General features: G+C 37.4%; 2 protein-coding genes and 1 long non-coding RNA gene across 9 annotated transcripts; 1 reads left to right on the top strand and 2 right to left on the bottom strand.

The window, feature by feature from the left end:
* Positions 1 to 131: 131 nt before the first annotated feature.
* On the bottom strand, positions 132 to 7,256 carry LOC100119234 (apyrase). 7 transcript variants are annotated; one of them, XM_016990117.3, is made up of 12 exons: positions 3,299 to 3,618; positions 2,557 to 2,714; positions 2,260 to 2,482; positions 2,065 to 2,181; positions 1,901 to 1,984; positions 1,612 to 1,816; positions 1,428 to 1,533; positions 1,254 to 1,348; positions 1,026 to 1,180; positions 792 to 944; positions 493 to 626; positions 132 to 413 (listed from the first exon to the last, which is right to left on the bottom strand). In XM_016990117.3, exons 2-12 carry the CDS (start codon positions 2,691 to 2,693, stop codon positions 194 to 196), a joined length of 1,629 nt encoding a protein of 542 aa, XP_016845606.1. In that variant the 5' UTR covers positions 2,694 to 2,714; positions 3,299 to 3,618; the 3' UTR covers positions 132 to 193. The 7 variants fall into 7 exon arrangements, with proteins under 7 accessions (XP_016845606.1, XP_001603046.2, XP_031777124.1 ...); XM_001602996.5 differs by having other exon boundaries at positions 3,380 to 3,618; XM_031921264.2 differs by lacking the exons at positions 2,065 to 2,181; positions 2,260 to 2,482; positions 2,557 to 2,714; positions 3,299 to 3,618 and adding exons at positions 6,043 to 6,159; positions 6,239 to 6,458; positions 6,533 to 7,232.
* A 30-nt stretch (positions 7,257 to 7,286) lies between these two features.
* LOC116415830 lies at positions 7,287 to 8,120 on the top strand. The gene is made up of 2 exons (XR_004226385.1): positions 7,287 to 7,409; positions 7,559 to 8,120. It is a non-coding gene; the product is annotated as an uncharacterized LOC116415830 (long non-coding RNA).
* On the bottom strand, positions 7,883 to 15,094 carry LOC100119158 (mucin-17). Its single transcript, XM_008216945.4, has 7 exons — positions 14,428 to 15,094; positions 13,338 to 13,688; positions 13,000 to 13,220; positions 12,746 to 12,889; positions 11,394 to 12,654; positions 10,528 to 11,052; positions 7,883 to 10,418 (listed from the first exon to the last, which is right to left on the bottom strand). Exons 1-7 carry the CDS (start codon positions 14,729 to 14,731, stop codon positions 10,165 to 10,167), a joined length of 3,060 nt encoding a protein of 1,019 aa, XP_008215167.1. The 5' UTR covers positions 14,732 to 15,094; the 3' UTR covers positions 7,883 to 10,164.
* Positions 15,095 to 15,179: the final 85 nt, after the last annotated feature.

The following is a 15,179-nucleotide window of genomic DNA, read 5'->3' as shown; positions in this document are numbered from 1 at the left end:
CGTTATTAATGAGTTACTAAAGTAGTTTGTTAGTCAATAATCGACCATATGTATTAAAAACTCTAAGATTTGTTTGATGAATCAAACCATCAATTATGAGAAATAGGTGCGTGGCTTGCATAATCATGTAATAAGTACACAACTTGTTTTATTAGAATTATTATTCATCTGCAGTTTATAGAATAACACATGATTAAACGAAGGTCATCCTTCCTTCGGTTTTTATGGCGACAGTCTTAATTTTCTCAACGTAATTACTCAGAATATCGGCGATGTTGGTGTGCCCAGGAACATGATTTCGGTGCTTTTCTTTAATGATCTTAAAAGCACCTGAGATCAGATACGAATCGACGACGATACGGTACCATTTGTTGACATCTATATCTTCAAACTTGTCTTTGGACTCAAAGCATCTTGCGTAACATAAAAATGCAATAATATAAGTACGTCGTATAATTGACCGTTTATAGTCATACTCATTACAATACTTACCTGGCTTTAGCGCTGACGATCTTCGAGAGTGGACTGCTCAGATTATACGTGACTTTTAGACCAGACCATTGTAGCAACTTATTGTTTCTAAAACTTGAACTGCTTAAGTTAACAACTACGTTGTTTTCGAGTACCTAAAAATATATTCAGAGTTGATTTACGTTTAGCCAAGATCATTGGTACTAATCGATTATCTAAGATTTTTTAGGATGACATTTTTTACGAATATTGCTTTGAAAATTAAATATAATTGCAAACGAAATATGTTTTACATATTTCAATATAATAAAATAAAATACCTGTAGCAGATCCTTTCCTTGAAGTTCAATCAAATCCCCAGTGTTATTGTAAGGATATGTCATGTATAGATCTTCATATAAAATCCGACCAACGGGAATGCTATTCTGTATACTAATAGCAGAAACCATAGCGATTGTCGAGTTAGCGGCATACTATTGAAAAGAGTAAGAATATCGTTTTATACTTAAAAGCTTAAGAAATTTTCGTACAAAAAAATGATAAGTGAACAATACCATGTCAACATAGGCATCCGTAATTAAATTAGCTAGATTACATTCACCCGAGAAGCAACTGCCATTTAAAAATACCCTAGTTTTTCCTAAGTGTCTTTTACCAATTTTGTCAACCGCCACCGACCACGGTTGCAGTTCGTTGAGAATCGATTGATCTAAGGAAAAATTTGCTTTTAAATATTAACTTAAAACCGTCATTTATACAATTCCATGTAACGACGTATTTACCTTGTTTGATATATTTGTCCAAATAAATTGGATTTCCTTTCCAATATGCTACTTCGTCATTATGGTCAAAAACGATTCTGATGTCACCCATGTACCTAAAGATCATTAGGAATACAAATTTAATAAAATTCAGTTTTACCTCTGGTATATTTGTAAAGAGCCATATAATCTTACTTTGTGAATGCACTTGCATGCACAATCAGAACTTTTCTGTTGCTGCCTTTCTGAGATACCACTATTGGATAGTTATCGTAAACGATATCATTTGACGGTGCTACACCTGATATGTTATACATGAAAAAAAAAGTTATTGGACAAAGATACGTCAGAAAGTATTATCTATAATTAATATGCGTACCATTGTAAAGTAAAATGTGGGAATGTCCACCGACGATTACATCCACATCAGGACAATTGTTGGCTATGATTTTATCGTGATTAATACCACAGTGGCTCAAGACGATGATAATGTTGACACCTTTAGCTTTCAGTTTCTTGGCTTCCAAGTTTATGGTTTCGACTTCGTTCAAGAATTTGAGCTTTCCAGTAAACGGTGATATTTTCTAAATTTAAATTGGTGGTTTGCATTACCAAAATTCATATCGAAAGGTTACATTAAAATAAAGTTGTGTTTTTCCATATCTTACACGATCAGTTTCGGAGAAAATAGCACCGATGATACCGATATCTTTGTCGCCTTTTCGAATTATTGTACTATTAGTATATAGATTCTGGAATAACAAAAGTTTCAAATTCAGTCTGTTGGATTTCAATTGTAATGATTCAGTATTAATGATACAGATAGACCAACCCTTAATGAAGGCTCGGCGCCCTGATCAATATTGGTGACCACAACTGGAGCTTGCAGCTGTTTCACGTACGAAGTTAAACCAGATATCTCGTCATCAAAGTCATGATTTCCTATAGTCTAGAGAACAAAGTTTATTTTTATACTTATATAGTAGTTCGCGTTTAAAAATGCCGCAAATCACATATGGATACGTACGATTGCATCGTGCGGCAATTTATTCATAAAATAAGCAGTGATATTGCCGCGATGGACATCGTAGTACAGAGTCCCTTGGAAACAGTCTCCGGCGTTTAGAAATATTGCGTTTGGTCGAATCTGCTTGAGATGATTAACTATACTCGCAACTCTTGCAATGCCACCGACGCATTTCTCATTTTCGTAGCAAAGACCGCCGGAGGGAGGAGAAACTGGAAGGAATCTTAAGAAGTTCAATGTAGAAAATCAAAGATAATAAGTATATTAATGAAATTTACTAGCAATTATTCTCATCACCTTGCATGGAAATCGCTAAAATGAATGATCGAGAGTTCAAAGGTTTCACTGGCTTCTCTCAATGGCAACGAATTGCAGATAGAAGCATAAACCAAACATGTTAATGTTATCAAGTTTAGTTTGCTCAATGAGTCCATCTTTGCGTAACAGCTTTTCTCCTACCGAGAGACAAAACAACTCAAGAAAATGGAAATTTAGATGAGCGGCAAGCTCATTCGACGTTTAATAACGTTCGATTCTTTTGTAGATACGTAATTTCTGCCAAAATGAAGCAAATGATTAAAACTTAGGTTTCACTAACATCGAACTTAAAACAGCACTGTCAATTTTATGCGTTACGACTTAAAATTAAGACGATAACATATCGATAATATTAACTTTTAGACAGCTGTATACATACACTAGGTAAACTGATAGAAAAAGTTTTATTATCTTTAAGCAGCATAGATCACTCAAAAACCAATACTAGCTATCGTACTCGGTTTATAAGCTTATTATTATAGATACAACTAAGACCTAGCGGTCAAAATTTTTCTTGAGGAACACTACAAAATAATCTGTTTCGTTATAATTGTTGTTAACGTAGTCCAATAAGATATTGGCAACCGAGTACACAGTTCTATGCGCAGACACCTGAACGTCTGACGTGCCTTGATGATAACCCTAACAATTAAGCCTCTTTGAACATTTGAACAATTTGCCTTTGCCAGAAAAAAGTAGCAACAAGATAACGTATACTCACAATTTCAACACCAACAATGAGCTTGTTAACAAATCTTAATACCACTTATAAAAAGCAAATCGGAAGGTTTTTAATACACACATATGGAAGAACACTGCTGAGCATTCAATGATCAAGACGTTCGCTCGTAAAGAGAGGCCACGGGCAGCTGAGTAAATTTCTGTCGTTGTTTTAAAAAAACAAGGTAATTTAAAAATTTTAATATATTTTTTTTATGTCTTTCAGCAGTGATAACAGCGCAAATAAAAGAGGCTGACGTTCAAAACACGACTGCTTTTTTCAATTATTATGTTTCACTAAAATATGAACACTGCTCCATGGATACATACATATGTAGTGCAAATGATTCGTTATTAATTTCGGAAATTGTACGCTTATAGAAAAACACATATGATTAAACGAAGATCATCCTTCCTTCGGTTTTTATGTCGACGGTCTTAATTTTCTCAACGTAATTACTCAGATTATCGGCGCCGTAGGTGCGCCCAGGTACATGGTTTCGGTGTTTTTCTTTAATGATTTCAAAAGTATCTGTTACTAGATACGAATCGACGACGATACGGTACCACTTGTTGGCATCTATATCTTCAAAATTGTCTTTGGACTCGAAGCATCTTGCGTAACATAAAAATGCAATAATATAAGTACGTCGTATAATTGACCGTTTATAGTCATACTCATTACAATACTTACCTAGCTTTAGCGCTGACGATCTTCGAGAGTGGACTGCTCAGATTATACGTGACCTTTAGACCAGACCATTGTAGCAATTTTTGGTTTCTAAAACTTGAACTGCTTAAGTTAACAACTACGTTGTTTTCGAGTACCTGAAAATATATTCAGAGTTGATTTACGTTTGGCCGAGATCAAGTCCAGTTGATTCCATGCGAATTTGAATAGTGATGATATTATAATTCAATAGTCATAAACTCGGTCATAACTTTGTAGGTCTAGCCCATAGTCTCAACTAGTTTACCGTGAATATAAATTAATTTGTTTGTAATCCCGCATTCGGTTTTTCAAAAATTAAACATGAACGCCAACGAAATATGTTTTACATATTTAAATATAATAAAATAAAATACCTGTAGCAGATCCTTTCCTTGGAGTTCGATCAAATCCCAAGTGTTATTATAAGGCAATGTCATGTATAGATCTTCATATAAAATCCGACCAACAGGAATGCTATTCTGTATACTAATGGCAGCAGTCAAAGCGATTGTCGATTTAGCGGCGTACTTTTGAAATAGAGTAATTTTATTGTTTTACATACTCAAAAGCTTGAAAAAAAAATGTTCGTACAAAAAGAAAAAATGATAAGTGAACAATACCATGTCAACATAGGCATCCGTAATTAAATTAGCTAGATTACATTCACCCGAGAGGCAACTGCCATTTAAAAATACCCCAGTTTTTCCGATGAGTCTTTTACCAATTTTGTCAACCGCCACCGACCACGGTTGTAGTTCGTTGATAATCGATTGATCTGGAAAAAAAACTTGCTTTTAAATCGTCGGTTCCTACGAAGAGTAGTACGGTTCAGATTTGCTACGAAGACTAGTACGATTTAGATTTGCCGCAAAGACTAGTACATTTCAGATCGTTCCCACATGAAAAAATCTAATTGTTTTGGAGAAAAACAAATAGTTATTTTGGTTAAAACTAATAGAATTGCAATATTTTTAAAGTTGCCAAAAATTTCGAAATTTTTCAAAAGGTTTTTGGCAACTTTGAAAATATTGCAATTTTATTAATTTTAACCAAAATAACTATTTGTTTATCTCAATTATACAATTGAATTTTTCATGTGGGAAAGATCTGAAATGTACTAGTCTTCGCGGTAAATATGAACCGTACCACTCTTCGTAGGGACGGACGAAATATTAACTTAAAACCGTCATTTATACAATTCCATGTAACGACGTATTTACCTTGTTTGATATATTTGTCCAAATAAATTGGATTTCCCTTCCAATATGCTACTTCGTCATTATGGTCAAAAACGATTCTGATATCACCCATGTACCTAAAGATCATTAGGAATACAAATTTAATAAAATTCAGTTTTACTTCTGGTATATTTGTAAAGAGCCATATAATCTTACTTTGTGAATGCACTTGCATGCACAATCAGAACTTTTCTGTTGCTGCCTTTCTGAGATACCACTATTGGATACTTATCGTAAACGATATCATTTGACGGTGCTACACCTGATATGTTATACATGAAAAAAAAAGTTATTGGACAAAGATACGCCAGAAAGTATTATCTATAATTAATATGCGTACCATTGTAAAGTAAAATGTGGGAATGTCCACCGACGATTACATCCACGTCAGGACAATTGTAAGCTATGATTTTATCGTGATCAATCCCACAGTGGCTCAAGACGATGATAATGTTGACACCTTTAGCTTTCAGTTTCTTGGCTTCCAAGTTTATGGTTTCGACTTCGTTCAAGAATTTGAGCTTTCCAGTGTACGATGATATTTTCTAAAATTAATTGTTAGTTTGCATTACCAAAATTCATACCGAAAGGTGACATTAAAAAGTTGTGTTTTTCAATATCTTACATCAGTTTCGGAGAAAATAACGCCGATGATACCGATATCTTTGTCGCCTTTTCGAATTATTGTACTATTAGTGTATAGATTCTGGAATAACGGACGTTTCAAATTCAGTCTGTTGAATTTCAATTGTAAATGGAAGAATCATTATTAATGATATAAGATATAAGACCAACCCTTAATGAAGGCTCGTCGCTCTGATCAATATTGGTGACCACAACTGGAGCTTGCAGCTGTTTCACGTACGAAGCTAAACCTGGTATCTCGTCATCAAAGTCATGATTTCCTATGGTCTAGAGAACAAAGCTTATTTTTGTTATACTTATAGCAGTTCGCGTTTAAAAATGCCGCAAATCACATATGGATACGTACGATTGCATCGTGCGGCAATTTATTCATAAAATAAGCAGTGATATTGCCGCGATGGACATCGTAGTACAGAGTCCCTTGGAAACAGTCTCCGGCGTTTAGAAATATTGCGTTTGGTCGAATCTGCTTGAGACGATTAACTATACTCACTACTCTTGCAATGCCACCGACGCATTTCTCATGTTCATAGCAAAGACCGCCGGAGGGAGAAACTGGAAGGAATCTGAAGAAGTTCAATGTAGAAAATCAAAGATAATAAGTATATTAATGAAATTTACTAGCAATTATTCTCATCACCTCGCATGGAAATCGCTAAAATGAATTATCGAGAGTTCAAAGGCTCTACTAGCTTCATTCAATGGCAACGAATTGCAGATAGAAGCGTAAACCAAACATGTCAATGCTATCAAGCTCAATTTACTTATCGTGTCCATCTTCTCGTACCAACAGCTTGTCTCCTACCGAGAGACAAGACTACCCAAATAAAACAAATGATTAAAAATTATAGATTTCACATAAATCGAAATCAAAACTGCACTGTAAATTTTAAGTTACGACTCAGAATTAAGATGATAACATGTATAGATAAGATTAACTGAATACTAGATAAACTGATCGAAACAGTTTTATTATCTTCCAACAGCATAGATCACTTACAAACCAATAATACTAGCTATCGTACTCGGTTTATAAGTTTATTATATGTACAATACAACTAAGACCTAGCCGTCAAAATCTTTCTCGGGAAACACTACAAAATGATCCGTCTGACGTGCCTCGATGAAAACCCTAAAAATTATGCCTCTTTGAATAATTTGCCCTTGCCAAAAAAAAAACAGCAACAGGATAACGTATAATCACAATTCAAACACAAACAATGAGCTACTTAAGAAAGCTTAATATCACTTATAAACAGCAAATCGGAAGGTTTTTCATACACACATATGAAATAACGCTTCTGAGCATTCAACGCTCAAGCGTACACTGCTGACCGGTCATTCACTCGTAAACAGAGGCCACGGAGTGGTCAGAATATATATACCGTGTAGCGATAATCGATGGAATTCGGTGCGCCATCCACTCTTATATCGGGGCTCTATCTTATGCTTCAAGTTTGAGAAACTGTCGAATGGCAGCTGAGCGATTTTCTGCCGTTGTTTTGAAGAAAAACAATGTAAGTTAAATATTTTAGTTTTTTTATGTCGTTCAGCAATGAGACATAATAGTGCAAATTAAAGAAGCTGACTTATGAATACGACTACCTTTTTCAATTATTGTGTTCCACCGAAATATGACCACTGCTCCATATGGATACATACGTAGTGCAAATGGTTCGTTATTAAATCCAATGTCAGCAGAATAAAAGGATTAGAGAAGACTGCGTGATGGAAATTCTAGAAAACGCTGATTAAAAAAGTAAACTGAGGAAGTTTGACAGTTTCATTTTACAATATGGTTTTAAAATAGATTTTGTTTCTATATATGGAGAAATTATACGAAGGAAATGAACGTATGTTCATCTGTAAGTATCAACGAAAAAATTCAAGGAAAAAGAAAACTGACAACTGTAGTAATTAATCCAGTATTAACGAAATTAAAGAATTTAGAGAAACGATTATAAAAAATAATATAGGGTGAAAAAGTTCCTTTTCCTTGTTTCTCGATGTAGTTTATTATTTTTTATTAAAATATACAGTATGTAGGTTAAACAGTTGATCACACATTTTCATTTTGTGTTCGCCACTGCAAACCCATTCAATTTGTTGCTTTACTTTTTACCTATATAACACACTTCTCTCTCGCTTCTGTTTCTCGTAGCTATCGCTCTACTTATAATTACCATTATCTTTATATACGATCAATTCGCGCGGTTAAACTAAGCTTTCTTTAAAAAAATACTCTTATTACGACCCTTGCTTTAAATATAATGTTTTTTTTCCCCATGGCGATCGCCACTTACAATATTTCTTACTCCACGATTTTTTACAGGAATAAACTATATATGGAGCTTTGTTGCTCCTCACAATAAGAACTTCCAACAGCTCATTATATGTATTAATCAAGATTTAAGACATATGAAATTTTTATTTATCCTTAACTTAAGTCGCTATTATATAATATTTATATATATATAATATATCTTTTCTGTATTCCTTTGTTTTCATAATGCACGAAAAAACATTTTTTACGTACGCATCGGATATATATATCTTTGTAAGGAAATATTATGTGTATCACATGCTTGCGCGAAGGTTCACATGAGCTAAGATACAATCGTTTTATATCGAAATATAAATGCTCCTTTATTACTCAAATAGCTTTCGGCCTCGCTGGCGATCGCATTATTCACTTTTTCACCAAAAAGTACTGGTGTACCTTATCACACGGATAGAGAAGTTGTGTTTCTAGACTTCGCTGTCAGCTTTACTGGAAACAAAATTATAGAATACCTAAAATTAAAACTAGCGCTTAAAGTAAAGAAGATATCCCGTTTCTTTATTTTCTTCGCCACGCATGCATTAATAAGTATATGTATATATTTGTGCATATATACGTTAACATTTAAGTAAGAATATCGTGGCCCGTCTCAAGGTATTATAGATAGCTTCTTTACTTAGAAAATTGGTTATCGTTTTTAAGATACTTTTAGTGAGGCAGTCTTTTCAAACCTTAGAAAGTCATTTTCTTTTTTTTTCGAAGGTAAATTTGTCACTTACTTGATTTATAATTACAAAATGTCAGATATGTGAACTAAAAAATATAAGATTCTTTGTCAGTTTGAAAAGATTCACTTAAAAGTATACGCCAATCATTTTACTCTACTGGAAAATTAAAGTGACTCCAACTCATGAAGTTACTTTATTGACAAGTAAGTGTATCAGTTAATAGCGTTAAAAAATATAAAAATGTAAGTTCCTATAACTATAGCCGCATTAGCGTACATATTCAAATCAGATGAATTCGATAATGGTACAGAATTTAATTTTATCAAAAGTCGTATAAATCAAGTTTTCAAATAGTTAAAAAAGATTAGATTTTTCGTAAAGTCTCTAAAAGGTTTAGGTCTTTCACGTTAGATCTGTAAATTGTCAAAAGATTATTACAAACTTAATCGATAATAGTTTCATTGAAAAATATTTCAAAATTATAGGAATCATGTTTAACGACAAAACTTTATGAAATAATAGTGAAAGCATTGCTTTTACTCATATAAAAGATCTAGCAATGTAAATAATCTAAAAAATTTCTGAATGTTAGAGCTTTGATAGAAAATAAGTAATGTAAAAACGATATCAGTTCTAACGCGAAAGAGAATTTGGAAAACTTTACGAAATTTCCGAATCGACTAGTTGTTTATGAAATTTAAACTATTTAAAGGATATACAAAAATACACGACCACTAATAGAAAAAAGGCCATTGGACTCATATTGTTATACACTACAAAATCCTAATAAATCATTGAGATAGAATTCAAGAATTTAAAATCCTTTAAATAAGGATAAAACTGTCTGTCCGATGCGTACAAATCAAAGTGAGATAAGAAAGGAAAGCTAGCCGAGCGATCAATGGTGTGTTTCCGCGCGAAATGAAATAATATACTGAAAGGATAGCGTATTAAATTCAAATAAACATCAATTTCGATATTTTTGGACGCTTAATCAATTAAAAAGTAACGAACGCTCGTCGATTCAAGTCCATCAAAGTCAAATAAATAGTTACATTTCACACCCATTAACATACGTTATGACTTTCAAACAGATTTGTGACCAAAAATATTCTATGAAAATTGTACGTTCGAATTTAATACGCCATTTTTCAATGCGATACAATATAATCTGACTATAAACTCCGCAAATCCCTAATTAAGTTGTTCTATCTACAAAAGTATATGTCAGCCGACGCTTGCGTAGGAATCACTGAGCGTTATTCACTTGCTGAAACGCTTGATACGCGATCTTGTTGAAAGCGAAATTGCGCTTGGATTGTATGGCGTCTTAGCACGTTTCGATATTAGCACTGTGGATGTCGTCGCACTCGGCGTCGTAGAAGTGCCTCCTGTGCTTGCGCACGAGGTGGAAGTGCCTCCGACGGGCGATACACTACAGCTCTGTTTCGTCCTGTTAGGCGTAGCTATCGACACGGGCGTTGACGCGCAATTTGTAGACTTCACTTTTGCTACAGCTGTAACATAAAAAAAGATCAAATTAAATTTTAACAATCGTATAATAATGCGCATAATGGCCTAAAGCTTCAACTCTTCAAATTTTGTAGATATAAGAATAACACTGACCTGGAGTTTGTGGAGTCACCGGAGATCCTGCGGCGCCTGTCGTCGACGCTGGTGTTGTTGTCTGTTTTAATTTGGTCGCGTGTTCAATAATCCTGTTGGTCTTGACGGCACCATGCTGGTGAGCAACTTGGGCCGATACCGTATGACCTGCGATATCAACGTTTCTCGACCTGAGTGTCTTGATCGGCGTGGCGGCAATTGTATCCGACCTGAGCCAGCGTTTTGGCGCTGAGGAAGACGATGAGTTAGATGTCGAAGCAGATACGGATTCAGCAATCGAGCTAATTATGCCAACGACTGTCTGCCGACGATTCGACGAGCAGCTGGCTCCCGTGCGACTGGCACGTCCTTGCTGCTCCCAGAAGCTGTCCCGCATCTGGATACGATTCGTCGATCGGTTGATCGATGGCCTGCGGATTGTCTTTACCGGTGTCACTTTCTTTTCTAAATTCCGGCGCTTGAACGAGTTCGGCGAAGAAAGCCGCCTCTCTTGAATACTTCCCGTACTCGAGTTCAACACTCCATCTGCAAATTTTTATTACTTTTAGATAATAATTTAAAAATATAATTCGATTTCGTATGCTACGTAATATAATCATTCGGATAAATGCTTATTTATTTTTTATTTTGAACGAATTCACTTTTGCACACGTCTAGGGATCCGTACTAGTAGATTGAAAAATTGAAAATGTTTAGTGGTGAACTTTAAATTCCGATTCAATCGTCGGTTGATTTAGTACTTTATTTATTTTTCACGACTATTAATTGAACTGTACGTTTTTTCTTTTATACTGATACTTTTATGTTTTTCCATTCGATATTCAAGCTCATCAATTGAATTTTATAAAGTATAAATATAAACTTACTCGTTCTCGAAATCGACGACTCATTACCAGGCCATCTGAGCCTGCTGTGCTGTTGGTCGACCTTCTGGTTTGCTGGATCGTTTTCGTCTTGCATCTTTCTAACATCTTCCGATCTTGTTCTTCTTTTCAGGCACGGTTCCCCACTATCACTGTTACCACTGTTATCTTTGGCCTCATATTTGCACTCGGTAGTGTTCCTCGTACCGACACCAACTCTTGGTTCGTCGAATCCACTTTCACCAATCAATAGCACCTTTGAGCCTCTTTTTAGGCTGTTGCTGCTAGCACTGGCCGACGAGGCGAGATACGTCGTCGCTGCAGACGATGACTTTGGTGTCAGAGATCTCCTTTGCCTCTGCTGTTGCCGTTGATTGTTAGGTGGTGCACCTGTACTATGACGTCTCCTGCTGTTCAGCGTCTGGCGGATGACGATGCCACTAATCGGTGCTACACTTCCCATACGTCTCGTGGTCAGAGCAGGTCCATTCGTAGGTGTGGTGGCGGTGGTCGTGCTCTTGGTGCTATTACCACTGGGCTCGTGGACGCCTCGTCTGAGCCGCGGTCCTGACGGGGGCTCGCTAAATTTGATTGGCTGCAAGTCTGTGTTCTCAACCTCATCCGTGAACTTTTCAGCTTCAGGGACCTTTTGCAACCAGCTCTCTTTTTCGAGCAAAAACTTCGTCTCCGCCATCTCTAAGGTCACGTCAATATCTCCTGCAGCGACGGACTCCACTGTCGTTCGCGTTTCTTCCGTGCACAAAGTACTTTCCACAATCGTTCCTTCTGTCTCCGAAACTAACATGGTCGTTTCTTCTACACTGACGGTGACGGTTGTAGTAGTACTGTGCTCATCGGAAAAATTGCTGGAAGATATTTCAGCTACCTGGATGCTTTCTTCTAACTGCGGCGGCTCCACGAAGCTTTGGTTTGGAATAATGTTACTAGTGCTAGCCTCCTCTTTGGATAGATAGGCTGCATATTTACTGCAACCACTACTCGTGCTTTCGAGATTTGTGAGATTTGTGCTTGCAGTGCTGTTTTCAAACAAGTGATTCGAAGAGTCGGGGTGCTTCTGAAGCTCAGAGTAGCTTGGCAGCTTAGTCGCGGTCACGGGAGACCTTGGGAACGGATTATAGATCTCTGGTTCTGGTTTGGCAAAAGGTGGCCTGATCTGAGGCGACGGGAACGAGTTATGAACCATCTCAGGCTCTACTACCGGAGCCGGTGGTCGAACTCCATCGCGTTTTTGACTTAGGAGAATCTGGAAATAAATGAACAAGATAAAGAATCAATTATGATGAATTTAAATTCTGTGAGTAATTTAAATGAACAAAATTTTCGTAATACTTTACCTCACTGTGTGTAGGTCCAGGGGGATCAAGCATCAATGTCACTACACTGGTATTATCTGCTCTCAAACGTGTTGAAGACCACCTGTCGAGTGCTCGGTCAACTAAACTTTTTGAGGGGTTAATCCACATTTGTGCATCATTTTGCTGTAAATTAAATTATTTCATTAATTAGCAACTTACATATGTAATTTAAACGTGATGTAATTTTTTAGTCAAGAATAATTTTAACCAAAAAAGTCGCATAATCAACATACCCCATTTCCAGTTTGCTGCGAAGCAATCAGATGTTTTTCATTGTGCTTTTCAGCAGCTTGAACTATAGCTACTGCAGCTTGTGGACTAAGCATATTCCATAAACCATCAGTTCCAAAAATAAGACACCTATGTGATTTAACATCAATCTTTACTACTTTAACATCTGGTTCCGGTGACACAACAAATGTGTCCAACTCTGAATTGTAACTCCATAGATCACCTGATTAAAAAAACCATTAATTATTATACATAAAATTATAATCTTAGTAAGCCAGATACTCCATAATTATAAACATAAAATGAAAAAGTATGCATAGTTAAAAGCTGTTTTATTCACCTAGAGATCTAGCAACAGCCAAAAAGGGAATTTCATCTATGTGCGTTGACCTACGAACTGGACCCTTATGGCCTAATCTTGGCCTATTCCACACGACTCTAGGAACTCCGGATTTACTGACAACCTTACCACCTGATTCTTGAATTCTTGTCATCTCCGTACAACATTCGGGCTTATGATCTCTAGTCAAGGCCTTTGATTTCCATAAAGGATCTCCCTTCTCTTGATAACCCAAAATTATGCCGGAATCTCCAACATGACCAATATAAATCTTTCCCTTGCGAATAAAGGCAATACTAGCAGTTGTACCAGCTGTTGATGGTAAACCGGACGCTGTTCTAGGCCATTTATCTATACAAAATATAGAGAAAATTTTATTAGAATTATGAGAAATAATTCATCTATCATTTTTAAGTCAGCAGTTCAAGAACACTTTTACAATAGAAATGCTAGAAAGGCAGTATTAATAATAAATAGTGTTTTTAAATTTTGCTATCTCTATATAAAATTATAACAAGTCTATAATCTGCAAAGTTCGGCACCCATATCTCAAAACTATGCATCCCCACCATTGTCCAATAGAAACAAAAGATTTTTCTCACAAAAATCGCGATAAACAATCAAGTACAGCAAATCGAACATTCAAATCTCCCGCGCAGCTCAACGCGCGAGAGCGCCAGTAGAGATCCCGCTCGGTCATGTCGGGCGTTACATAACCTAAATATTCCTAACCTCGGCCTTTCTCTCTCTCTCTCCGTAGCTCCGCGCTTCCTGTCTCTCTCGCTCCTACTGGTCGCGTACAATAGCCCCAGTCAGCAACGAAGACAGAGCCACGCGCAACACGTTGACCAGACAGAGACAGAAACAGTCTCGCACCAACACACACACACACATACTCGTCATCCTCGCTGATGGTGGGGATGGAGAGAGAGAGGAGAAAATACGCGGGACCCGTCCGTTTTTCCCTCTAGCCCTTGCATTTTCGCGTCGAGACACAACAATAACATCAACAATGACACGAGAGAAACAAGGATGATCGAACGCACAGTGCTGAGACAGGTAGAGACCTAAAAGAAGGACGTCTACCCACCGAGTTCGCGCCACATCGCGTAATGCGTGTTGACGTATCCGTCGCGAATGGCTTTGAGCACGTCCTCGTCGTTGTCGCTCCAGAAGTTCTTCTGCTTGACGATAATGTCCATAAGGTTCTCCTTGGCGAAGGTCGCGGCTTCACCGCCTCCGTGACCGTCGAATATCCCGAAGAAGGCGTATTCCAATTCGCGATCGTTCGAGGACTGCTGGTACGCCACACTGAACATGTCCTCCATGTACTTGCGGCCGCCCTGGTTACAGTGGCCCGTAACCCGCAGGTTCACCCCGATGCTCAGCGGCATCTTCGATTCGTCTCTTGCTCTCTTGCTCGTCTAAATGTACACACGAACACACAGAGACGCACACGGCACACGAACGCACGCTAGACCGCGCAGAGAGCGATGTGTGTATCGCGCGCTCTAAAACCAGCAGCGATATCCGCTGTTGCTCGGCGTTGGATTATAAGACACAGACGACGAGAACTCGCCGTCCTCTGCTTCGCTATACTTGATCTCGCGAGTTTTTCCCTCCTGCTCCCGTCGACGTGCATAGATCGCGCAGCTCGCACACAGAGACATATGCAGCAGTAGCGCCAACGACGGCAGCACCAACGCCCTGTACGTATATACTCGACGGAAGCCTCGCGTTAACTGGCGCCGCGACGGCAGCAGCGCCCACTGAAAATCCGTATATTCTCCGCTCTCCTGTGCGCGCGCGCATCGCTGCGCGGCGCGGGGTGGATGGGGGGGG

The sequence above is a fragment of the Nasonia vitripennis genome, chromosome 1, assembly GCF_009193385.2.
Source record: "Nasonia vitripennis strain AsymCx chromosome 1, Nvit_psr_1.1, whole genome shotgun sequence".
NCBI lineage: Eukaryota > Metazoa > Arthropoda > Insecta > Hymenoptera > Pteromalidae > Nasonia > Nasonia vitripennis.
This window is presented reverse-complemented; position numbering and strand designations above follow the sequence as displayed.